Source organism: Pelophylax lessonae, assembly GCF_965119305.1.
Source record: "Pelophylax lessonae genome assembly, chromosome: 3".
NCBI lineage: Eukaryota > Metazoa > Chordata > Amphibia > Anura > Ranidae > Pelophylax > Pelophylax lessonae.
Window position 1 is genome coordinate 595367038 of NC_138770.1, and position 26321 is coordinate 595393358.

The 26321-nt window shown below is 42.4% G+C and overlaps 1 protein-coding gene across 1 annotated transcript in view; it reads right to left on the reverse strand.

The window, feature by feature from the left end:
* Positions 1 to 26321, reverse strand: part of LOC309549498 (serine palmitoyltransferase 3-like) — a 201814-nt gene that overhangs the window by 121240 nt on the left and 54253 nt on the right. The window contains exons 3-4 of the mRNA XM_082249832.1: positions 24899 to 25053; positions 150 to 298 (exon numbers count right to left, since the gene is read on the reverse strand). Coding sequence (XP_082105958.1) covers positions 150 to 298; positions 24899 to 25053 — 304 coding nt within the window. The remainder of the gene's footprint in view (positions 1 to 149; positions 299 to 24898; positions 25054 to 26321) is intronic.

A 26321-nucleotide genomic window follows, 5' to 3' on the forward strand; every position in this document is an offset into this window, starting at 1 on the left:
GATTACAACCTTTTTAATTGCATGCTTTCCCTTAGGCCAAGGAAACCTAAGTCAGTTAGCAGTTTACATACTGAACAAAACTTAATGAGGGCTATTTTCCATGGGCCAGTAACCAAGCACTCCATGTGCCCCAGGGTCATCCTACTTACCCATTTCCTGCCTGCTACTGCATATTCCAGGTCCGTATTCCTGCAACGCCTCCTTCACTGTCTCCAGCGACTTCTCATTGTTCTCTGCAAAGCCAAGATAGTTATAAGATCCCATGTTTATCACGTCCTTAATCACTTCCCCTGTGTACCTAAAATTAAAAGAACAAACATTATTTAATTTTTTAAATTCTCTAAACCCAATAATAAAATGTAACATATTGCAGCTTACCAATCCTTAGATGTGGTGGCTGCATTAGCTTTGTTTTTTGAGGCCTTTTACCCCTTTCATTTCCACCTGGTGATCCTGCCACTAACATGCTTTCTGTGCTAAGGTGTCTACACTTACTGTACTATATCTATGCAGAAGGGGTCTACACTTACTGCACTATATCTATGCAGGAGGGGTCTACACTTACTTACTGCCCTATATCTATGCAGAAGGTGTCTACACTTACTGTACTATATCTATGCAGAAGGGGTCTACACTTACTGCACTATATCTATGCAGAAGGGGTCTACACTTACTGTACTATATCTATGCAGAAGGTGTCTACACTTACTGCCCTATATCTATGCAGAAGGTGTCTACACTTACTGTACTATATCTATGCAGAAGGTGTCTATACTTACTGCCCTATATCTATGCAGAAGGTGTCTACACTTACTGCCCTATATCTATGCAGAAGGTGTCTACACTTACTGTACTATATCTATGCAGAAGGTGTCTATACTTACTGCCCTATATCTATGCAGAAGGTGTCTACACTTACTGTACTATATCTATGCAGAAGGAGTCTACACTTACTTACTGTACTATATCTATGCAGAAGGTGTCTACACTTACTGTACTATATCTATGCAGAAGGTGTCTACACTTACTGTACTATATCTATGCAGAAGGTGTCTATACTTACTTACTTACTGCCCTATATCTATGCAGAAGGTGTCTATACTTACTTACTTACTGCCCTATATCTATGCAGAAGGTGTCTACACTTACTGTACTATATCTATGCAGAAGGTGTCTACACTTACTGCCCTATATCTATGCAGAAGGTGTCTACACTTACTGTACTATATCTATGCAGAAGGTGTCTACACTTACTGTACTATATCTATGCAGAAGGTGTCTACACTTACTGTACTATATCTATGCAGAAGGAGTCTACACTTACTTACTGTACTATATCTATGCAGAAGGTGTCTACACTTACTGCACTATATCTATGCAGAAGGGGTCTACACTTACTTACTGTACTATATCTATGCAGAAGGTGTCTACACTTACTGTACTATATCTATGCAGAAGGGGTCTACACTTACTGCACTATATCTATGCAGGAGGGGTCTACACTTACTTACTGTACTATATCTATGCAGAAGGTGTCTACACTTACTGTACTATATCTATGCAGAAGGGGTCTACACTTACTGCACTATATCTATGCAGAAGGTGTCTACACTTACTGCACTATATCTATGCAGAAGGGGTCTACACTTACTGCACTATATCTATGCAGAAGGGGTCTACACTTACTGTACTATATCTATGCAGAAGGTGTCTACACTTACTGTACTATATCTATGCAGAAGGTGTCTACACTTACTGTACTATATCTATGCAGAAGGAGTCTACACTTACTGTACTATATCTATGCAGAAGGGGTCTACACTTACTGCACTATATCTATGCAGGAGGGGTCTACACTTACTTACTGTACTATATCTATGCAGAAGGTGTCTACACTTACTGTACTATATCTATGCAGAAGGGGTCTACACTTACTGCACTATATCTATGCAGAAGGTGTCTACACTTACTGCACTATATCTATGCAGAAGGGGTCTACACTTACTGTACTATATCTATGCAGAAGGTGTCTACACTTACTGTACTATATCTATGCAGAAGGTGTCTACACTTACTGTACTATATCTATGCAGAAGGGGTCTACACTTACTTACTGTACTATATCTATGCAGAAGGTGTCTACACTTACTGTACTATATCTATGCAGAAGGAGTCTACACTTACTGTACTATATCTATGCAGAAGGGGTCTACACTTACTGTACTATATCTATGCAGAAGGGGTCTACACTTACTGTACTATATCTATGCAGAAGGGATCTAGACTTAGTGTACTATATCTATGCAGGAGGTGTCTACACTTACTGTACTATATCTATGCAGAAGGAGTCTACACTTACTGTACTATATCTATGCAGAAGGTGTCTACACTTACTGTACTATATCTATGCAGAAGGAGTCTACACTTACTGTACTATATCTATGCAGAAGGTGTCTACACTTACTGCACTATATCTATGCAGAAGGTGTCTACACTTACTGTACTATATCTATGCAGAAGGAGTCTACACTTACTGTACTATATCTATGCAGAAGGTGTCTACACTTACTGTACTATATCTATGCAGAAGGGGTCTACACTTACTGCACTATATCTATGCAGGAGGTGTCTACACTTACTTACTGCACTATATCTATGCAGAAGGGGTCTACACTTACTGTACTATATCTATGCAGAAGGAGTCTACACTTACTGTACTATATCTATGCAGAAGGTGTCTACACTTACTGTACTATATCTATGCAGAAGGAGTCTACACTTACTGTACTATATCTATGCAGAAGGAGTCTACACTTACTGTACTATATCTATGCAGAAGGTGTCTACACTTACTGTACTATATCTATGCAGAAGGGGTCTACACTTACTGCACTATATCTATGCAGGAGGTGTCTACACTTACTTACTGCACTATATCTATGCAGAAGGGGTCTACACTTACTGTACTATATCTATGCAGAAGGAGTCTACACTTACTGTACTATATCTATGCAGGAGGTGTCTACACTTACTGTACTATATCTATGCAGAAGGAGTCTACACTTACTGTACTATATCTATGCAGAAGGGGTCTACACTTACTGCACTATATCTATGCAGGAGGTGTCTACACTTACTTACTGCACTATATCTATGCAGAAGGGGTCTACACTTACTGTACTATATCTATGCAGAAGGAGTCTACACTTACTGTACTATATCTATGCAGGAGGTGTCTACACTTACTGTACTATATCTATGCAGAAGGAGTCTACACTTACTGTACTATATCTATGCAGAAGGAGTCTACACTTACTGTACTATATCTATGCAGAAGGAGTCTACACTTACTGTACTATATCCATGCAGAAGGTGTCTACACTTACTTACTGCACTATATCTATGCAGAAGGTGTCTACACTTACTGTACTATATCTATGCAGAAGGAGTCTACACTTACTGCACTATATCTATGCAGGAGGTGTCTACACTTACTGTACTATATCTATGCAGGAGGTGTCTACACTTACTTACTGCACTATATCTATGCAGAAGGGGTCTACACTTACTGTACTATATCTATGCAGAAGGAGTCTACACTTACTGTACTATATCTATGCAGAAGGTGTCTACACTTACTGTACTATATCTATGCAGAAGGAGTCTACACTTACTGTACTATATCTATGCAGAAGGAGTCTACACTTACTGTACTATATCTATGCAGAAGGGGTCTACACTTACTGCCCTATATCTATGCAGGAGGTGTCTACACTTACTTACTGCCCTATATCTATGCAGAAGGTGTCTACACTTACTGTACTATATCTATGCAGAAGGGGTCTACACTTACTGCCCTATATCTATGCAGAAGGTGTCTACACTTACTGTACTATATCTATGCAGGAGGTGTCTACACTTACTTACTGCCCTATATCTATGCAGAAGGTGTCTACACTTACTTACTGCCCTATATCTATGCAGAAGGTGTCTACACTTACTGTACTATATCTATGCAGAAGGGATCTAGACTTACTGTACTATATCTATGCAGAAGGGATCTAGACTTAGTGTACTATATCTATGCAGAAGGTGTCTACACTTACTTACTGCCCTATATCTATGCAGAAGGTGTCTACACTTACTGTACTATATCTATGCAGGAGGTGTCTACACTTACTTACTGCCCTATATCTATGCAGAAGGTGTCTACACTTACTGTACTATATCTATGCAGGAGGTGTCTACACTTACTTACTGCCCTATATCTATGCAGAAGGAGTCTACACTTACTGTACTATATCTATGCAGAAGGGGTCTACACTTACTGTACTATATCTATGCAGAAGGGGTCTACACTTACTGCACTATATCTATGCAGAAGGGGTCTACACTTACTGTACTATATCTATGCAGAAGGAGTCTACACTTACTGTACTATATGCAGAAGGGGTCTACACTTACTGTACTATATCTATGCAGAAGGAGTCTACACTTACTGTACTATATCTATGCAGAAGGAGTCTACACTTACTGTACTATATCTATGCAGAAGGGGTCTACATTTACTGTACTATATCTATGCAGAAGGAGTCTACACTTACTGTACTATATCTATGCAGAAGGGGTCTACACTTACTGCCCTATATCTATGCAGAAGGAGTCTACACTTACTGTACTATATCTATGCAGAAGGGGTCTACATTTACTGTACTATATCTATGCAGAAGGAGTCTACACTTACTGTACTATATCTATGCAGAAGGAGTCTACATTTACTGTACTATATCTATGCAGAAGGGGTCTACATTTACTGTACTATATCTATGCAGAAGGTGTCTACACTTACTGTACTATATCTATGCAGAAGCATCACTGTTTCCTAGGACAGGATGTTATGACTACAGAACACCCCCATCCTCATCTCCATACCAAATGGGAGGTGTTCTGTAGTAAGATTGCTTGAGATACTATTGCAGAATTCACCGTGTGGCACACGATTTCTGTCAGTTCAGAAATATTAATTTTTTTTTGTGCTTTTAGCTAATAGATATTACAATATACTTCCATCCTTTCGCTGCCAGAGCGGTTTTTGCATTATTTTGCACACATGCTTAAAAATCATTTAAGGCCTGAAGATTGCAGAAAACCCCCAAAACATATTTTCTGAAAGCAGACATCCTAGAGAATAAAATAGTGGTAGTTCCAATATTTTATGTAACACCTTAATATTACTGCAGAGGTCAAGGAAATGCAAAATATCAGTAATAAATACATTAAAGGTAATTCTAGAGCTCCCAAACACAATAAATGACCCAATTTTTTGTGTAAAATATAAAAGACGAGGTTTCACCGAGTAAATAAATACCTAACATGTCAAACGTTAAATTTGCGTGCGCACGCGACATGGTGACAAAATGTAATACCCTATACTTTCTATAGGTGCCAGTTTAAAAGCCCCATATAGGTCATCAGATTAGTGTCGGGGGAGGTCTGGTGCTTTAAATTTTGCTCTCACTCCGGCAATATGTAACATGCGTTTTGCAATCAGTGTTTTCATGCATAGGCGCCCCGACGCAAGCCTTTACATTTGTACATGCGTATATTTGGGAGTGAGGGGGCCTCAACATTTTTTTTGGGGGGGGGGGGGGGATTTATTTACTTGGGTGCAACTTAAGTTTGTTTACAATTCAATTTTTTTTTTTTTTTACTTAAAGCATTTGATACTCCAACCCTTCATATTCCTGATATGTGCTTTCTGTATCATGTACTTGTATGAGAAAGTATCCTGTTCACTTTGCATTGCTTCCTTTTTGTGAAATCAAGGGTGATCCTGACAGTCCTTCTGCTTTTCTAATAAAAACTGTACAAACTAAGCAGGAGAGCACAGCGTGGTCAGTTCTCTAGCTATGCTGGGAGCTCAGTGTGCTCTCCTCCAATGATCAGCCTTGTCCTGACACGTCCCCGCTGCACAGCAATTAACTGGGAAGCTCAGTGTACTGCTGCTTCTCCTCCCCCCCTCCGCCCAGCTCTTTTGCAGCTGAGAACAGAGGGAATGTGATCATTTATAAAAAAGAGAAAAAAAAAAGATATTTAAAATGTTTTTTATATCTATATAAAAAGGTTTCATATTTTATTTCAATTTTAAACTGAATAGGTTGTTTTACAAGGTTATTGTTTACAATCACTTTAACTTTTTTTTTTCATCGCATAGGGGACAAAAAATGTGATGATTTTTTGGTGACCGGTTCTCTTTAATAAGACATCCGGGGTCTAAAAGACCCCGGATGTCTCCCCTGTGCTCTACTGAATGTAATGTAATGCAGAGTGCACTATTCTGGCCGGGGACACCGAGAGGCGGACCCGGAAGTGATGTCAAACACGCCGCTTTCCGGGTCAGCAAGAAACAGGGGAGGAGAGTGGAGGTGTGTCCACTCAGCTCCCTCCCCTCTACCCGGCAGCACCCGCTATGTAAGTCCCAGGCCTGCAGATGGGCCAGCTGAGCCGATACATGGCAGGGGTGCATGGGAGGGGGGTCTGCTTGTCAGATTCAGGCTAGGTTCCATAGGCGTGCGCACAGGGTGTGCCGGGTGTGCCCAGGCACACCCTAATCGACCTCGTGCGGCCATGCATGGCCGCCAGCCCGCCGCTGAGTCTGCTCTGCAGGCAGCTCTGCCCCTGGGCTGGCTCACTTGGCGCCGGGCGGCGCCGCTCAGCTCCAGACTGAATCCGAGCTGGCGCCGCCCACTGTGGAGAGTGGTGGGGGAGACAGACAGGCGTGCAGTGCGGAGAGGGACTGTCTACGGGAGGGACTGCCGATGCAGCGGCCGCCCAACGCAGCCAGCGCGAGCATGGGAGAGAACCAGGCCGCAGGTCCCAGGAGGAGGCAGAGCACTGTCTGAGCAGAGAACAAGCAAGCTGGCCGCGCGGTGAGGAGGACCGTCTGAATCAGCCATCACCCATCAGCAAATTTCAGCAAGAAGGAGGGAGAGAGGCCAGAGAGAGAGCCTGAAGTGAGTTGTGGAAATATTATTTATTTTTTTACAGATAACTGCATTGAAGGGGGCATGCTGGTCACTCGGCATTGAAGGGGGCACGCTGGTCACTCTGCATTGAAGGGGGCACACTGGTCACTCTGCATTGAAGGGGGCATTCGGGTCACTCTGCATTGAAGGGGGCACTCGGGTCACTCTGCATTGAAGGGGGCACGCGGGTCACTCTGCATTGAAGGGGGCACGCTGGTCACTCTGCATTGAAGGGGGCACGCTGGTCACTCTGCATTGAAGGGGGCACGCTGGTCACTCTGCATTGAAGGGGGCACTCGGGTCACTCTGCATTGAAGGAGGCACGCTGGTCACTCTGAATTGAAGGGGGCACGCTGGTCACTCTGCATTGAAGGGGGCACGCTGGTCACTCTGCATTGAAGGGGGCACGCTGGTCACTCTGCATTGAAGGGGCACACTGGTCACTCTGCATTGAAGGGGGCACACTGGTCACTCTGCATTGAAGGGGGCACACTGGTCACTCTGCATTGAAGGGGGGGGGGGTTTAATACCGCTTAAAATGTTTGTATAAAACGTATTTATTAAAGTGTGTGTGTGTGTATGTATATATATATATATATATATATATATATATATATATATATATATATATATATATATATATACATACACACACACACACACACACGCACATGTGTTTGAGCTTTGGTTTGAGGTGCACACCCTAATGCCATAGGCTGCGCACGCCTATGCTAGGTTCACACCTGTGCGGGCTGCATTGTGGGCAGGCACGAGCGTCCATTCATTTGAATGGGCTGCTGTGCCCCGCAACACACAAGAAAGAAGTCCCTGCATTATTTTTGAAATCGCAGCCCGCATAGGATACAATTTCCAGAGCAGACGGCGTGTCATTAGGCTTAAAGCCACCCGCCCGTGTGTCCCGCATGTCGCTGTGTGGGTGGTTGCAGCTGTGGGAATTTGTGTGGGTCCCACAGCGGCACAACCCACACAGGTGTGAACCTAGTCTAAGACTGGCCATACACTATACGAAAAATCGTTCCAACAAATTTTCGAAATACGAACACTCGGCCGTGAGAGCAGATGATCGTGCCCTCATGTGATGACCAATAAATCGTTCAATGGACAGAAATCAATCTTTTTTTTGTTTGTTTTTTCGCATATACCTAGTGCAAACAGTTCGGACGAGAAACACATTAACCTTTCAATTTATCGTTTATTCGGCAGAAAAATTCCAAACTTGTCCTGTGTTTTTTTGGCTCAAAAAATGTCACAACCGATTACCAATTAGTGCCCATTACCGGCCAAAAAACAAACAAACTGTCCAAATGACTGCATTTTGGCCAATTTTTCGTATAGCCTATGGCCACCATAACACACAATCCTGGTATCTACAACCACTGTGTGTAAAGTCCTCTGCTGTCAGGCAACAAAGTATGTTTACCTTTAGGTCTTTGAGACCTAAAGGGTTTGTAAACCCTAACAATAAACTTCTCTTTTTGGTTCCTTTTCCTCTTTTTGGTTCCTCCCCTCTGCCCTTAAAAGCAAAATATCAAATAAATTTTATTTTTTGTTTTAAGAATAAAAAAAGATCATATTTATATGGCTCGAGAACTGTAAGGGACGTCCTGACATCGCTCCGGTCTTCCTCCAAGGGCATAGAAGTGAGCGGTGTCGGGTTTAGGTGGGGAGGGAGTGCAGACCTACTGCAGGGACCACTTTTATCTAAAAACCGGCCGCCTAAGGGAAAAGAAAATCTCAGGGTTATGGCATCTAGCTGCAGCCATAACCTTGGTATTTAACGTCAAAGTCTTGATGTAAGTTCCCAGTTAGGCAGTCGACAAATGAAAAAAATTGATTCGGTATTTACATAAATTTGTTTAATTCTATTTTTGGAATTAGTTTTGTTTATTCAAATCAATTTGCATTGGAATCGTTTATTCTAATCAATTCAAATTTTCCATTTGAATTGTATCCGAATTTGAATCAAATTCCATTCCAAATTGGATTTATCGAAATTCTAATTTTGGAAGATGGTTGCGTTCTTTTTATTCCACTCTATTGGTTTTTTCTGTTCTTTTCTATTATATTCCATTGTTTTCTATTCAAGTCGAAAAAATGTTATATTATTATATTCTATTATTTTCTACTGTTTATTCTATTCTTTTTTTTTTCCTATTATTTTCTATTTTAGTCTTTTTTTCCATTCTATTCTTTTCTTTCCATTGTATTTGAATTAAAATTTTCTTTTGAAATTTGATCTTCAGAGGATGGTTATATTCTATTCTATTTTTTATTCTATTCAATTCCATTATTTTCTTTTCTATTTTATTGTGTTTTACTCTATTCTTTTATTTTCTGTTCTATCCCTTTATTTTAATTTTCTATTCAATTTTTTTAGTTTGTATTCTGTTTTACTCTATTCTATTCTTTTCTATTCCCTTTTTTTTCTATTCTATTTTATTATCTTCAGAAAGTCAAATTCGAATTTGATTCCAAAACAATTCGAATTCAAAAATTATTTGAATTTCATCCGAAATTTTGTTTCGTTATTTCGGATTCGTTACTATTGATGGATCTGAATTTCCGAATAACGTAAAATTCATCCAAACTAAACGAACCGCACATGTCTAGTGGTCATGTTTACTGCTCTATGCACACTACAAATCCTATGGGAGTGAGCAAGAGAGCATGGCTAAATTCCTACATACAGTGGAACCATGGAAAATTAACGTAGCCATCCTCTAACAGGAAGTCTGATCACAGCAAAAAAAAAAAAGGAATTTGGATTGAGAACCATAGAAGGAAATTTTTGGAGGTAAGAATACAGACTTGAAAAGAATTTTAATTGTCACCTACTCTTTATATGGCAACTAAAGGAAGTTGTTGAAAGATTTTTGGCACAGTGCTTCTCTATGGAGCTAAGTGACAGCTGAGCTTCTACAAGCTCATTGCTAGGCCCATCATGGCTGTCTATATAGAGGGACACTGGCGAGGACAATCATAAATACACCTTCTTAAGGTGTCAATATAACTTTCATGACTGAAGGAACAAAGTACAGCGATTGCCTTCACTAACACCTTGTAAAGTACTGATGGATATCGACACCGCAGGAGATACTATTCACATGTAGCACCCTCCTAGGTAGGTGCTAGAGAGAAAGTATAGTTTTGAGTCTTGTCTTCTTACCAGATGGACTGCAGGCAGGGGCGTAACTACAGGGGTTGCAATTGCAACCAGGCCCTATGCTCCAGGGGGCCTGTGTGGCTCCCCTGTACACCTGGATAGGCGGGGCGGCGGGGGCAGCATGTAGAGAAATCACTGTCCTCCTTTTTCCTCCTGTAGCTGCAGGAGGAAAATGGAGGAGATTGGTTCCTCTGTATGCTGCCCCCGCCACTCTTATCCAGTTCAATTGTGTTCTGCTATCTCTGGGCCCCTGTTTGCTCCCCTGCCCCCCCCCCCCACTGTGCTCCCTCCCCTCTCCTGCCAGCCGCTGCAGGGGATGTGTCACAATAGAGAACCAGGAAGGGGTCGGTAAATATGTAATTTACCAGCTCCTTCCTTTTCTGAATGGACAGTGTCATAGTCAGTGACATTGTAATAAAATAAAATGATAAAAAAATAATACAATTAACATAGCAAAAAAATACTGACACCAGTGGGTGAACTTCCAGGATCACAAAGGTCACACTTGCAACCGGTCCCTGGCATTCCACCACCATGGGGAGGTCCCCAAGATGGCAGGAAGGGGGCCCACTGCAAAACTTGTGAAAGGGCCCCACTATGAGAGTAAAGGGCCCCAGGATCAGTGGGAAGAGCCCCAGGCTTGAAGGGAAGGGCCCCGGCCAGGGGTCCGGGGGGCCCTTTACGGTTTCTTGCATCGGGCCCTGAAGGTCCTACGCCTCTGACTGCAGGTAAATCTATATTGTTCTCTGCCTACCAGAGAGCAGGATCTGTTAGTGAGGTCTACTCATTGTTCTCAGGTGCAACTCGTTCTGTCTGCAATGCGTTTCACACTGGTCCAATAGGGAGGCATATTGGAAGGTGTTAGGAAACCTGACAAATGAGTGCACAGGCTTTTGATGCAGCCCTGGTGATTTGGCAGAGGGAAAGTGCCTTGGTGGGATACTGTATAAAAGCCAGGAGCACATGTGCTCGGGGGTCTTTCGGCTTGATAGCGGAGTCCCGGAGGGAGGGGGCAGCTCCCTCCTCCTCTGTAGAGGTGCCATGCGACCTCAGGTGGTTGACATGAGGGCCTAAGGAGCTAGAGAGGAACTGAACCCAACGGTCCTGTAGAGCTCATACATACACAGGGAAAACCGCTCAGGTGTGTAGTGTCCAAAACATCCAAGTCGGGTGCTCATTAAATCCGCAGTCCCGGCAGCTGTATTCATTAGAAGTAGAAAACTGCACTCCGACTTGAAGATGAATAAAAATATATTAATTAAAGAATCCAAAAATCCATAGCTGACAAAAATATCAGAGACAGGGGACAAGACATAGTTGACACGTTTCACTAAATTAAATTTGCTTAATAATCATAGTATTATGATTAAGCAAATTTAATTTAGTGAAACGCGTCAACTATGTCTTGCCCCCTGTCTCTGATATTTTTGTCAGCTATGGGTTTTTGGATTCTTTAATAAATATATTTTTGTTCATCTTCAAGTCAGTCCTGTAGAGCTGACTTGAAGGGGAGACACTGGAAGGATCTGATTCTGCATACAGTGAGTACAGACCTGTGTCAAGGGGCCTGATCTGAGGGGGGCCACCCCTGCAGCTAGAAGAGTCAGTGAACGGGAGTCAGTAAAGGTGATGCTAGAGAGCATCCTGAAGATAATGTAGATTCACCAAATCTATTGCTTGAGAGAAACAAGTAAGGAGACGTAACCCTTTCCATACATGTGGCAGTATGGGTTAAGCAGCGCAGCTGCTTCCGCAAGCAACCTGGTGAGGCTAAGTGAGAGTTGTCCTTATCCATTGTGAATAGTTACAGTTGGAGTATCCCACTATTCCCTTCTCCCATCCAAGTTCCAAAATAAACACTAAAAACCAAAACCCCTGGACTGTTTATTGTGCGATGAGCCATCGGGAGTAAGGAGGGATATATAAACTGTCCTTAAGTGACTGTGTGCTGGTAATCATAGGAGGCCAAACAAGTAATCATTCAGCAAGGCCTACGGGGACAGTGCTACACACACATAGGAAGAAATTACTATTACTTATTATGACAACTGCTGAGGTTGCTCAGGTACACACTTGTAAAATATAATCAGAGATGTATAGTAATGAAGTAGAACTACTTAAGTACTGTACTTAAGTACCGAAATGCGGTATCTGTACTTTCCTAGAGTAGAATTTTTTTCTCCTACTTCTACTTTTACTTCACTACATTTTTTCGATGATTTCGATACTTCTACTCAAGTATTTTTTTTTTGTGCTGCATAGTTACTCGTTACTTTTAAAAAAATTACCACTGCCAGAACAGTAGATGGCAGGTTGCATAAAGCTCAAAAAAATGTGTATAATGTCATTTGTAAATCAGCGCATACGAAAATAAAGGCTGTGTATAATAAAAGCTGCTATACCAAATCTTTCCAATAAAAAGAAAATATGAAACAAACAAATAAATGGTGCTACAGCGCTTAAAGTGCAACAAGAAACTACTAACAAACACAGGTTAATCATTTGAATAAATCATTTGAAATAATAAAAAACAATATGATGTTCAAACTTTTGACTTCTTTCTTTAATAACTACATAACACAGTACTTGTACTTCTACTTTCAGTACTTGAGTAGAATTTTTTTTTCAAAACTACTGGTACTTTTTACTTTTAGTACTTAAGTAGCAAATTTTTTGAAAAAACTACTTGCAATACTTAAGTAAAAAAAATGTTGAATACTTTAGTACTTCTACTTAAGTAACTTTTTCTGCGAGCACTTCCACTTCTACTCAAGTCACTTTTTGATCGAGCACTTGTACTTTTACTCAAGTAGAAATTTCGAGTACTTTATACAAGTCTGAATATAATACTAGCCCGAGTCCTGCGTGTCCCCACCTCTGTTGGGAAGGTAGAAGCACTTACTCTTTTTGGAGCACAGTGTCAACTGTAATTTTTTAGCAGTTGCTGACTTCAACAAAGTAACTCAGCTTCCTCTACACTCCTGCAAGTTATGACTTGGGTCGCTGGGTTCATTTACATCTTATATAGGATCAAAGTTCTTCACTAGGACGGGGTTAGGTATGAGGAAGAAGATACAATTTGCAGTTACAGCTCAGATTCCTCTTTAGCTAGATTTGCATAGTTTTAGGATGACAGCGCTGTAGGCAAAGCTTATGGGACAGAAGACCGGATCACCTTACCTTCTTAATATTATATATTACTTAACTAAAAATAAGACACCACACCATCCGATTTGGGTAAAAATTTAAAAGGCCGCGGCCGTTTATTATTTGTATTAAATAAATAAAAGATTCAACACAATCCATCAAGTATAAATACTGAAGACAAACAAACCTGATCACCACGATCCAGGCTGTAAGGCCCCGTTCACACTGGGGCGACGCTACTTCCCAGGGCGACCTCACAGGTCGCGGCGCGCTGCTCGCACCGCAACCTCAGAGCGGCCGGCACGGACTTCATAACATTGAAGTCAATGCAGGTCGCCGTAGGTCGCCCCAAAGAAGCTCTGGACCCTTTTTCTAAGTCGGAGCGACTTGTGTCGCTCCTATTATAACGGGTCCACAGCTTCTCTATGGAAGGCGACCTACGGCGACCTGTCAGGTGACCAGGTCGCCTGACAGGTCGCCCCAGTGTGAACGGGGGCGAATAAAGAGATACACTTAACAAAATGTATCCATTGTTTAACTTAAAACATCAATAAACATTAAAAAACGTCCCCCTTTGCAATACGCAAAGGTGACCCACAAATAATAAACTTTTGGTCGCGACAGCCAAAGGAGGGGGGGGGTGGGGAAAGAAATGAAGATCTTCTTTGTTCTTCCTGAGGTGGTCTGAGAATTAGGCGGCAGTGAAGCCCTAGAGCGGCAGTTTAGGCGGTAAATTTGAGCGGGAAACGGGGTTCCGAGCCCAAATCTCCCCAGATACAAGGGGGGATTTAGGCGGGAAGCGCATAGGGAAGACAAAATCTGCCCAGATACCCGAATTTGAGCGGGAAAGAAGGGGAAACCTCAGGCAGCTAAGTCAAAAGTTCACTGACCTTGCTTACCTCAGAGGCCCCTATACCTATCTACCTGACACCTAAAGTATAATACACCTAACCTGCCCAGTCACTCTACCATGAGGAAAACAGGGCATATTCATTCCTCTTTTCCTTTCATTCTCATATTTATCATTTTAGGCAATTATATATTACTATTTTCCTGTTTCCACAGCAATAAATCTTAAAGCCCAAAAATACTCTTGTGCCCCCTGCCCCCAATGTAAGGGTTAAATCATGCTTATTAAGTGATGAGGAATATGGTACATTATACACTCACCGGCCACTTTATTAGGTACAACTTACTAGTAAAGGTAGTCCCTGGGTTACAAACAAGATAGGGACCGTAGGTTTGTTCTTAAGTCGAATTTGTTTGTGAGTCGGAACAGGTACATTTTTTAAGTGTAGCCCCAGCCAAAAGAATAATTTTTAGATTTTCTCGATAGCATAGAATAGGAGAAGGTTGGGACATTTCCCCCTTCTATATTTGGATAGCATAGGGAAGGGTAACACACCCCTGTACCATTTGTTTTTCTGTCTGTACCCCTGTTCAGAAGATTTCACCTCACTTTCTGCCCCTATGACAACTGGATTTTGAAAATTTTGGGTTGTTGTGGAAACAAGGATTGGTGATAAAGCTTCAGTGGAGACACCTTTTTCCCATGAGAACTCTTCCAGGAGTGAATTTCCCTTCCTAGGGGGGGATTTCTCCTCACTTCCTGTTGTCTCCCTCCATTTGTAAGTAGGAGTCGTTTGTAAATCAGATGTTTGTGACCCGGGGACCGCCTGTATCGGGTTGGACCCCCTTTTGCCTTCAGAACTGCTTTAATTATTCATTGCTAGATTCAACAAGGTGTTGGAAACGTTCCTCAGAGATTTTAGTCTATACGGACATGATAGCATCACGCAGCTGCTGCAGATTTTTCGGCTGGCTGCACCTCCATGATGCGAATCTCTCATTCCACCACATTCTAAAGGTGCTCTATTGGATTGAGATCTGGTGACTGTGGAGGCCATTGGAGTACAGTGACCTCATTGTCATGTTCAAGGAACCAGTGGTGAGATGATTTGAGCTTTGTGACATGGAGCATTATCCTGCTGGAAGAAGCCATCAGAAGATGGGTACACTGTAGTCATAAAGGGAATGACATGGTCAGCAACAATACTCAGGTAGGCCGTGGCATTTAACCACTTTAAGACCGCTCACAGTAATATTACTGCGGCAAAGTGGCTCGTTATCGTCTGACGACGTAGTACTACGTCGTCAGACACTCCCCCTTCTGGGCGGCGCTTGCGCCCCGCCGGAGGCTCGCTCCCGCTGTTTTCATTCACAGCGGGAGTCGGGCCAGGGGAGGAGCAGCGGCGATCGCCGCTGCTCTTACCCGATCGTCGGGGATCGAGTCTGGAGATCCGCCCGCTGTGTGTAAACACAGCGGGCGGATCTCCATAGTCACAGGGAGTGACAGATCGGACTGTTCAGCATAGCTGGACATCCGATCTGTCCATGACTCACTCAGTCACCTCCCCCCCTACACGTCAGTAAGCACCAGGCATACATTAACCCCTCCCTCTCCAATAAAATTAACCCCTTCCCTGCCAGTGTCATTTTTACAGTAACAGTGCATATATATAGCACTGATTACTGCAGTAATGTCACTGGTACCCCCAAAAGTGTAAAAAATGTCAGTCAAGGGTCCGATCTGTCCGCCGCAATGTCGCAGTCCCGCAAAAAAAAAAAAAAAAAAAAAAAAAAAAAAAAAAAAAAAAAATCGCAGATCGCCGCCATTACGCGTTAAAAAAAAAAACCACCAAAAATGACAGAAATCTTTCCCTTTGTTAGTAAACGCAATAACTTTTGCGCAAACCAATCAAAATACGCTTATTGCGATTTTTTTACCAAACATAGGTAGCAGAAAACAAATTGGCCAAAAATTTTTAAAAAAATTGGTTTTTACATCTTTTTTGGGGGGAATTTCATATAAAAAAAATGTTAAAAATATTGTTATTTTTTCAAAATAAACGCTCTTTTTTTTGTTTATAGTACGTATATTGTGCTCATGTGGGATCAATCCCGAGTGTGCCACATCCTGTAATGGAAAGGCTAAAGAAGAAGTTCCCCTTGGGGTGGGACTTTGTAGGCACGTATGATAATAATTTCAAAAATGGTTTATTCAAAATATTAAATTTATTGAAAAATAACATATACAGAAAAGATTAAAAACATATGGCAAGCTGATTACAGATCATGTGGTCATGTGGCAAAGAAATACCGCTGTGTTTGAAGGAGAGTGCCCGACGCGTTTCAGAGTTCCTTCTTCAGGGGCAAACTTTTAAATAGCGGTAGAGTCTGCTGTATAACACTTTGAAGTGTATGCCTGCCAGAGATAAAAGCAAGTAGCTGGATTGCTCTCAGTGCTGTCTAGAATGCCTTAGTGAGGGAAACGATTGGTATAAGGGCGGAATCATATCATGTATGCACGTTCCAAAAATGTATGCCCGTCAGCAAAAAGCTGAATGGGGACAGCTGGAACCCAAAAGGATGGGAGATCTTAGTAGTTGCATGGGCTAATTTTGGAACTTGTGCATCAACCATCTATCTTCAGGCAAGTGAGCAATGCATATATCATAAAGTGCGTAGTGCTCAAATATATGTGTGTGCTAGTGATAATGAATTCACTGAAAATACATAACAGGTGAATGGTGCTTGTAAAAATGAATATATAATATAAACAAAAGAATGCGCAAAATCAGCAATTTTACATACTCAGAATATGCTACATTAAAAAAAAAGTTCTTCCGTGACATAAAGTGACTGATGCTATTTAAAAGTGCTTCACAACTGTGCATATGCATAGGAAACTGATGAGTAAAAATATATTAAAAACCCATGTTTATCATAAACCCATAAAGTGAGAGGTGCTTTTTAAAATGCTCCAACTACTCTTTAAGTTAGTGCTTGTTGCTGGTGTTCTGAAAACGTGCTCCCCCTCTGAATGTCGCAGCTGAAATCGAGACTCCTCAGACCAGGCAAGGTTTTTCCAATCTTCTATTGTCCAATTTTGGTCAGCTTGTGCGAATTGTAGACTTAGTTTCCTGTTCTTAGCTGACAGGAGTGACAGCCGGTGTGGTCTTCTGCTGCTGTAGCTCATCTGCTTCAAGGTTCGATGTTCGAGATGGTATTTTGCATACCTTGGTTGTTACAAGTGGTTATTTGAGTTAGTGTTGCCTTTCTGTCATCTCAAACCAGTCTGCCCATTCTCCTCTGACCTCTAACATCCACAAGGCATTTTTGTCCACACAGCTGCTGCTCACTAGATATATTCTCTTTTTCAGGACCATTCTCTGTAAACTCTAGAGATGGTTTTGCGTGAAAATCCTAGTAGATCAGCAGTTTTCGAAATGCTCTTTCTTCCCCACTGAGTTTCTGCCATGTGATTGGCTGATTAGCAATTTGTGTTACCAAGCAATGGACCAAGTGTACCTAATAAAGTGTCTGGAGATTCTGGCAATCAAAATACGGATGGGGTACTAGGTCTCAAATTTGGCATTATTGCCCCCTCGCATTGTCATTCTAGTTAAAGATATAAGTTCGTATCTATCATAAAATCACAGACTCTTCTCTCCAATTAGATATTCAAATGACTTTGTTATCAATCATCCCAGGGTCTATTAAATCTATTAGGAAAACTATCCTGTGGCATATGCTGATTGCAGCATGAGCTGTTATAGCCTTTAACCACTTGCCGACCGCCGCACGACTATCTACGTCGGCGGTCAGCCCCTCACAGGCAAAGTGACGTAGGGCTACGTCACTAGCTTGTGAGGGTCTAGGGAGCGAGCGCGCGCCCCCGGAGGCGCGCTCCCGCTCCCGGGTGGTCACGGACCCCCCCGCACGTGTGACCGGCGGACCCGATGTCCGCCGGCCACTCTGCGATCGGCGGGGGAGAGGGAGAAAGTCAGGCAGCTTGTGTAAACAAGCTGCCTGTCATTCTCCTCGCTGTATGAGAGCTGATCATCTGGATCTACTATGTAGATCCGTTGATCACTCTGCATACAGCTGAAGCCCCAGCCAATCACAGTTAGAATCACGCCCCTAGGGACACACACAGCCCCTCCCTCTCAAATAAAGTTAACCCCTTCACTACCAGTGTATTTTTACAGTAACAGTGCATATATATAGCACTGATTACTGTAGAAATGTCACTGGTAACCCCAAAAGTGTCAAAAATGTCAGTCAAGGGTCCGATCTGTCCGCCGCAATGTCGCAGTACCGCAAAAAAAAAAAAATCGCAGATCGCCGCCATTACGCGTTAAAAAAAAAAAACAACAAAAATGACAAAAATCTTTCCCTTAGTTAGTAAACGCAATAACTTTTGCGCAAACCAATCAAAATACGCTTTTTGCGATTTTTTTTACCAAACATAGGTAGCATAAAACAAATTGGCCGAAAATTTTAAAAAATTTTGATTTTTACATTTTTTTTGGGGGGAATTTCATATAAAAAAAAGGGAAAAATATTGCTATTTTTGCAAAATGGACGCTCTTTTTTTTGTTTATAGCGCGTGATCAAAAAATCGCACAGGTGATCAAATACCGCCAAAAGAAAGCTCCGTTTGTGGGAAAAAAAGGACGCCAAATTCGTTTAGGTACAGCGTCGCACGACCGCGCAATTCTCCGTTAAAGTCACGCAGTGCCGAATCGCAAAATACCCCCTGGTCAGGAAGGGGGTAAAATCTTCCGGGGCTTAAGTGGATAACTTACATAGGCAGGACTGTCCTTCAATGATGGATGAGGTGTGAGATGAACATGATTCGATCGATGGAACAGATGATCTTTGTTGTAGAGACTTCTTGAAGGATCCCCAGCAGAGTAGCTGCAATGGAATCATTTCCAAACCTCTGCTACATTTTTTTTTACAATATTTAAAAAAGAGGGGAGGGCGGTACCGGCCCCACGCCCATATTTTTATTTATTTTTTTTCCATGCTCTCCTAGTCGTCCTTTAGGCTACATTCACACCTGAGCGTAGCGTTTTCGCGCGTTTTTTTACCACGATTTTCAGGCGTTTTTACAGGCATTTTTTGTGCAGGCGTTTTTAGATTGAATAGAGACCAATGGAAAACGCCTGTAATCTGTCCAAAAAGAAGCTCATGTACTTTTTTGAGCGTTGGGCGTTTTGCTTACAGCGTCAAAACGCTCAGATGTGAACAGGGGCCATTGGAATGAATAGGATTTGTCTTGTTGGGCGTTTTGAGAGCTAATCCTAGAGCAGAAAAACTCCCCAAAAAACGCCCCAAAACGCCTACATGTGAACGGAGCCTTAAGAATCTGGACTTAATTTATGTTTTTTCTTTCTTCTTTTTCTCCCCCCCCCCCCCTTCTTACTATTTATTTATTTTTTTTAATTTTGGGTTACATTTTATTATATGGTCAATTTGAATATACATTATATTATCAAAAGTATTGGTACGCCTGTCTTTACACGCACAACTTGACATCCAATTTAATGGCATCCCATACTTAGTCCGTAGGGTTCCATATTAAGTTGGCCCACCCTTTGCAGCTATAACAGCTTCAACTCTTCTGGGAAGGCTGTCCACAAGGTTTAGGAGTGTGTCTATGGGAATGTTTGACCATTCTTCCAGAAGCGCATTTGTGGGGTCAGGCACTGATGTTGAACGAGAAGGCCTGGCTCACCGAAAGGTGTTCAATCGGGTTGAGGTCAGGACTCTGACCCTGGTCTGATCCAGGACTCTGACACTTGTCCAAATCATTTGGTGGAGGGGTATATGGTGTGAGATTGTTTTTCATGAGTTGGGCTTGGCCCCTTAGTTCCAGTGAAGGGAACTCTTAAGGCAGGCATGTCCAACCTGCGGCCCAGAACTGCAGGCAATGTTGCCCACTGCCCCCTGACAATTTTTTTTTTTGCTGGGGAGGAAGGAAGTCGGGTCGGGGGCACGACCACAGCAGCTTCCAACTAACGGTAGGCAGAGGCTGCCTCAGAGGGGAGGGGAGCATGTGCAGTGTTTCTGGCTCCTACCACCATGACCACTTCAAATCACTGAAGTGATCATGGTGGTTAGAGTGTTCCTTTATTATCTCTCAGAAGAAGTAAACCTCTGTATACTGATTTCATTTGATCATCCTCTAGTCGTGTTAAATTAGTGCGGGGGGCGAGGCGGCACGGCAACATTCTATTACTTTATATGCGGCCCGAGAAAATTTCTCTAAACTCAATGTGGCCCAGAGAAGCCAAAAGGTTGGACACCCATGTCTTAAGGTGTCAGCATACCAAGACATTTTGGACAATTTTATGCTCCCAACTTTGTGGGAACAGTTTGGGGATGGCCCCTTCCTATTCCAACATGACTGCGCACCAGTGCACAAAGCAAAGTCCATAAAGACATGGAAGAGAGTTTGGGGTGGAGGAGCTTCACTGGCCTGCACAGAGTCCTGACCTCAACCAAACAGAATACCTTTGAGATGAATAAGAGCGGAGACTTTCCATAGACACTCTCCTAAACCTTGTGCACAGCCTTCCAAGAAGAACTGAAGCTGTTATAGCTGCAAAAAGGTGGGCCAACTCAATATGGAACCTTATGGACAAAGACTGGGATGCCATTAAAGTTCATGTGCGTGTAAAGGCAGGAGTCCCAATACTTTTGGTAATATAGTGTATAAGGTGAGAGCACAACTGGTGATGGTTCAGGGGTGAGAAGTGGAGAGTGTGTTGATGCACAATTAGGGACACAGAAGAAACAAATGATAGACTCTATTGTATATGGACATTTTTTCCTTGTGTATTAGGAAATGTTAGCACCACATTGAATCCGAAGGTTTTCTAAAAAATTTTTTTTTTTTTTTTTTAATAGTGTACGTCCCAGCCTGGTTTGATTATAGTTATTGTTGTTTGTAATGGCCTATGGCCTTATGACCTGGCTAATGGACCTATATTTTATGGTTACTGAGTTGGGTTTTTTTTTTTTTTTTTTTGCTGGTTGTAAAAACAGAGAATAGTAAAGTTGTAACCCATCTTATTGTGTGGATGGATCAATGCTTTTTAATTGTTTTTTTCAATATGTAAACAAGGCAGGCAGCTCTCCTGTCAGACAGGCACAATGGGATCATGTGTCTCAGCTAAGCTGAAACACCGATCTCTGTGTGCCTGTCACAGGCCCCCCCCCCCCCCCAGTTAGTAGGCACAATTTAGGAGCACACTTAACCCCTTGATCACCCCCAGTATTAACCCCTTCCCTGCCAGTGTCATTTATACAGTAACAATGCATATTATTTAGCACTGATCACTGTATTGGTGTCACTGGTCCCCAAAAAGTGTCACTTAGTGTCAGATTTGTCTGCTGCAATGTCCCAGTCCCGCTAAAAATCACTGATTGCCGCCATTACTAATTAAAACAAAAAAAAAAATAAATAAAAGTCCAAAAATCTATCCCATAGTTTGTAAACGCTATAACTTTTGCGCAAACCAATTAATATACGCTTTTTGGGATTTTTTTACCAAAAATATGTAGCAGAATACAAGTTGGCCTAAACTGATAAAAAAAAATGTGATTTTTAAAAAATTTTTATTCGGAATGTTTTATAGCAGAAAGTAAAAAATATTGTCGCTTTATTTTTTTTGTTTATAGTGCAAAATCTAAAAACCACAGAGGTAATCAAATACCACCAAAAGAAAGCTCTATTTGTGGGGGAAAAAGGGACATCAATTGTATTTGCATGACCACGCAATTGTCAGTTAAAGTCGCACAGTGCCAAGTTGAAAAAAGTGGCCTGGTCACTGAGCAGCCAAATCTTCCGGGGCTAAAGTGGTTAATGTAGCACCCTCCTAGGTAGGTGCTAGTGAGAAGTATAGTTTTGAGCTCTGTCTGCTTACCAGAGGAGCTGCAGGTAAATCTATATTGTTCTCTGCCTACCAGAGAGCAGGATCTGTTAGTGAGGTCTGCTCGTTGTGCAACTCATTCTGTCTAGAGAGCGTTTCACACTGGTCCAATAGGGAGGCATGTTGGACAGTGGGAGTAAACCTCACAAATGGGTGGCATGGGCTTTTGGTACAGTCCTGATGATTGACAGAAGGAAAGTTGCCTCAGTGCATGTTGGGATACTGTATAAAAGCGAGGAGCACATGTGCTTGAGGTTTTTCGTTGGGGAGCAGAGTCCCAGAGGGAGCGGGCCGCTGTCTCCTCCTCTGTAGAGGTGCCATGCGGCCACAGGGGGTCATCCTGAGGGCCGGTAGAGTAGCAGAGAGGAGCTGAACCCAGAGTGCCAGGGAAGCTGAGAGAGAGGGGAGACACTGGAGGATCTATCTCAGCAGTACAGTGAGTACAGAAACTTGTGTCAAGGGGCCTGACCTGAGGGGGGCCCCTGCACCTAAGATAGTCAGTGGATGGGTGTCAGCTGAGAGGGGATGCTAGTGAGAGTGTCCTGAAGATAAGATATCAATCACCAAGTCAAGTTGTCAGAGAGTAAAGAAAGCAAGAGACTTAAATCTCAACTACGCTTGTGTCAGTGTGGATTAACAGCCTGGCTGTTCCTGATCATTAAAGAAGTTCTGAAGATAGAATGGGTAGACAATGTAATAGAGCAGCACGAAATGCCAGCAGAATGCTTGGATGTATAGGGAGAGGTATAAGCAGTAGAAAGAGAGAGAAGTGCTTATGCCGCTGTACAGAACACTGGTGAGACCTCACTTGGAGTATTGTGCGCAGTACTGGAGGCCATATCTCCAGAAGGATATAGATACTCTAGAGAGAGTTCAGAGAAGAGCTACTAAACTAGTACATGGATTGCAGGAAAAAAACTTACGAGGAAAGGTTAAAGGACCTTAACATGTATAGCTTGGAAGAAAGAAGAGACAGAGGGGATATGATAGAAACTTTTAAATACATAAAGGGAATCAACTCGGTAAAGGAGGAGAGCATATTTAAAAGAAGAAAAACTACCACAAGAGGACACAGTTTTAAATTAGAGGGGCAAAGGTTTAAAAGTAATATGAGGAAGTATTACTTTACTGAGAGAGTAGTGGATGCATGGAATAACCTTCCTGCAGAAGTGGTAGCTGCAAATACAGTGAAGGAGTTTAAGCATGCATGGGATAGGCATAAGGCTATCCTTCATATAAGATAGGGCCAGGGATTATTCATAGGATTCAGATATATTGGGCAGACTAGATGGGCCAAATGGTTCTTATCTGCCGACACATTCTATGTAAGTCCTCATCTATGTGCATAGTTCAGTTGGAGTATCCCATTATTCCCTTCTCCTATCCCAATTATAAAACAAACAACAAAAAACCAACACCCCAAGACTGTTTATTTCTGTGAGGAGCCAACAGGAGCAAGGAGGGATTCAGGAACTCTATCAACTTCTAGCTGTGTGTTGGTAACCAGGGAAGCCTGCATAGTTACATTCCAGCAGTCCCTCCGGGGTGAGTGCTACATAAAATTAAAATACCAAACATGTTATACTCACCTGCTCTGTACAATGGTGTTGCACAGAGTGGCCCTGATCCTCCTCTTCTCAGGTTCCTGGCAGCGATCTAGGCTCCTCCTCTTCTTTTGTGTGTCCCCATAGCAAGTGGTTTGCTATGGGGACAAACAGTGTTTGCTCGCTCCCGACCTGTGTGTTTCTTTAAAGTCGCACTCCATTGAATTACACAGTGGCACTTAGGCCCGCCCCCCACTTCCTCTTCACTGCATTTGATTGACAGCAGCAAGAGCCAATGGCTCCTGCTGCTGCTCAAATGCTGTGTGAAGAGGAAAAAAGGGGAGAATAGATGCGTGCACAGTGCGGCACATGGAAGAGAGGGCACAGAGAAACTGAAAACATTTTTTTACCCTAATGCAATTAATACATTAATGTAAAAAACTTTTTTAGGTTTAGTATCACTTTAGGCGTTTCTCTAAAATTTGCAAACTCATTATATACTCCTGGAGCAAAAATCTAAAAACATATTATTAATAGTATTACGGTTTGAACACGCACTACAGACACAGATTTAGACACCGTTCACACTGGGGCGACGCTACTTGCCGGGGCGACCTCACAGGTCGCGGTGCGCAGCTCGCACCGCGACCTCGGAGCGGCCGGCACAGACTTCATATCATTGAAGTCAATGCAGGTCGCTCCAGGTCGCCCCAAAGAAGCTCCAGACCCTTTTTCTAAGTCGGAGCGACTTGTGTCGCTCCTATTAGAACGGGTCCACAGCTTTTCTATGGCAGACGACCTACGGCGACCTGTCAGGCGACCAGGTCGTCTGACAAGTCGCCCCAGTGTGAACGGGGTCTTAGCCGTTGTGATATATGACCAGAGTTAATTTTGATGTCAAATTTAAATTTCCTTTTAGTCAGTCTTGACTAAAATGCCATTTTAGTTTTAGTCGTATTTTAGTCGACTAAAATAATGTTAATTTCATCAACGAAAATATTTTCGGCGATGAAGGAAACACTGCATATAACTGGAGGAAATACATTTGGAAGTGCTGTTTGTTGAAACCTCTTCACAGGCTCAACATATAAATGATAATGGAAGGAACAGGCCGACTGGTTACTGTGGCAGCGCCTCTCTTTTCTAGCACAATTAGTATTTGAGACTGGTAAGTGGTTTGTTATATAGACTAGTAATGGTAAAATGAGTCACCTGTATGTCCAGTTGTAATCATCGGTCACTCGCTCCATTAGGTCAAATTGCGGCCCTGGTACACTGCAGATAGGCCGATTCCAGTTATCGCGGACTCGCATGTATAGATTCCTTGTGTAAAAGTTTTCAAAGTCTTGATAGAGAGGCACAAAGTCCTACATTTATAAAAAAACAAAAAAAAATTTAATGAGTTTTTTATTTAACAATAGGGCTACTGTGAAATTATGTTCTAGTAGACTTTCATGGTGGACATAATTATTTGGGTTCGCTATGGGCAAGAGTCCATTACTTGAAACCACAAGAACAACGTAAACAATGCAGCCGATAATTTAAAACTGGTAAAGACTGAGGGGTTGATTTACTAAGGCCTCATGCACACAGGATGTTTATTTAACCACTTAAGCCCCGGAAGATTTTACCCCCTTCCTGACCAGGGGGTATTTTGCGATTCGGCACAGTGTGACTTTAACGGACAATTGCGCGGTTGTGCGACGCTGTACCCAAATGAATTTGAAGTCCTTTTTTTCCCACAAACAGAGCTTTCTTTTGGTGGTATTTGATCACCTGTGCGATTTTTTGATCATGCGCTATAAACAAAAAAAGAGCGACAATTTTGTAAAAATAACAATATTTTTCACATTTTTTTTATATGAAATCCCCCCCCCCCCAAAAAAAATGTAAAAATCTAAATTTTTTTAAATTTTTGGCCAATTTGTTTTCTGCTACCTATGTTTGGTAAAAAAAAAAAGAAATCACAATAAGCGTATTTTGATTGGTTTGCGCAAAAGTTATTGCGTTTTCTAACTAAGGGAAAGATTTTTGTCATTTTGTCAAGATCGGACTCTTGACTGACATTTTTGACACTTTTGGGGGTACCAGTGACATTACTACAGTAATCAGTGCTATACATATGCACGGTTACTGTAAAAATGACACTGGCAGTGAAGGGGTTAACTTTATTGGAGAGGGAGGGGTTAAATGTGTCCCTAGGGGCGTGTTTCTTACTGTCATTGGATGTGGCTGTGTGTGTAACAGCACAGATCAACGGTCCTACATAGCAGGACCGAGTGATCTGTGCTTTTACACAGGGGAGAATGACAGGCGGCTTTGTTTACATTAGCCGCCTGCCTTTCTCCCTCTCTACCCGGCTTCTTCGGGTACGAGCGGGGGCGCGCCTCCGGCGGCGCACGCTCGCCCCCTATTCGCTCCCAGGCTAGTGACGTACCGGTACGTCACTTTGCCTGGGAGGGGCTGACCGCCACTGTATATAGTCGGGCGGCGGTCGGCAAGTGGTTTACACCCTTAGAAGCCAGCAGTGTTTTTGCAGAAAAAATGCCTAACACTTGTAAAAGTGCCTAAACCATTTCACAAGCTCTTAGGAGCTTTTACAGGCGTCAAGCTCTTGAGCGTTAATTCACTTCAT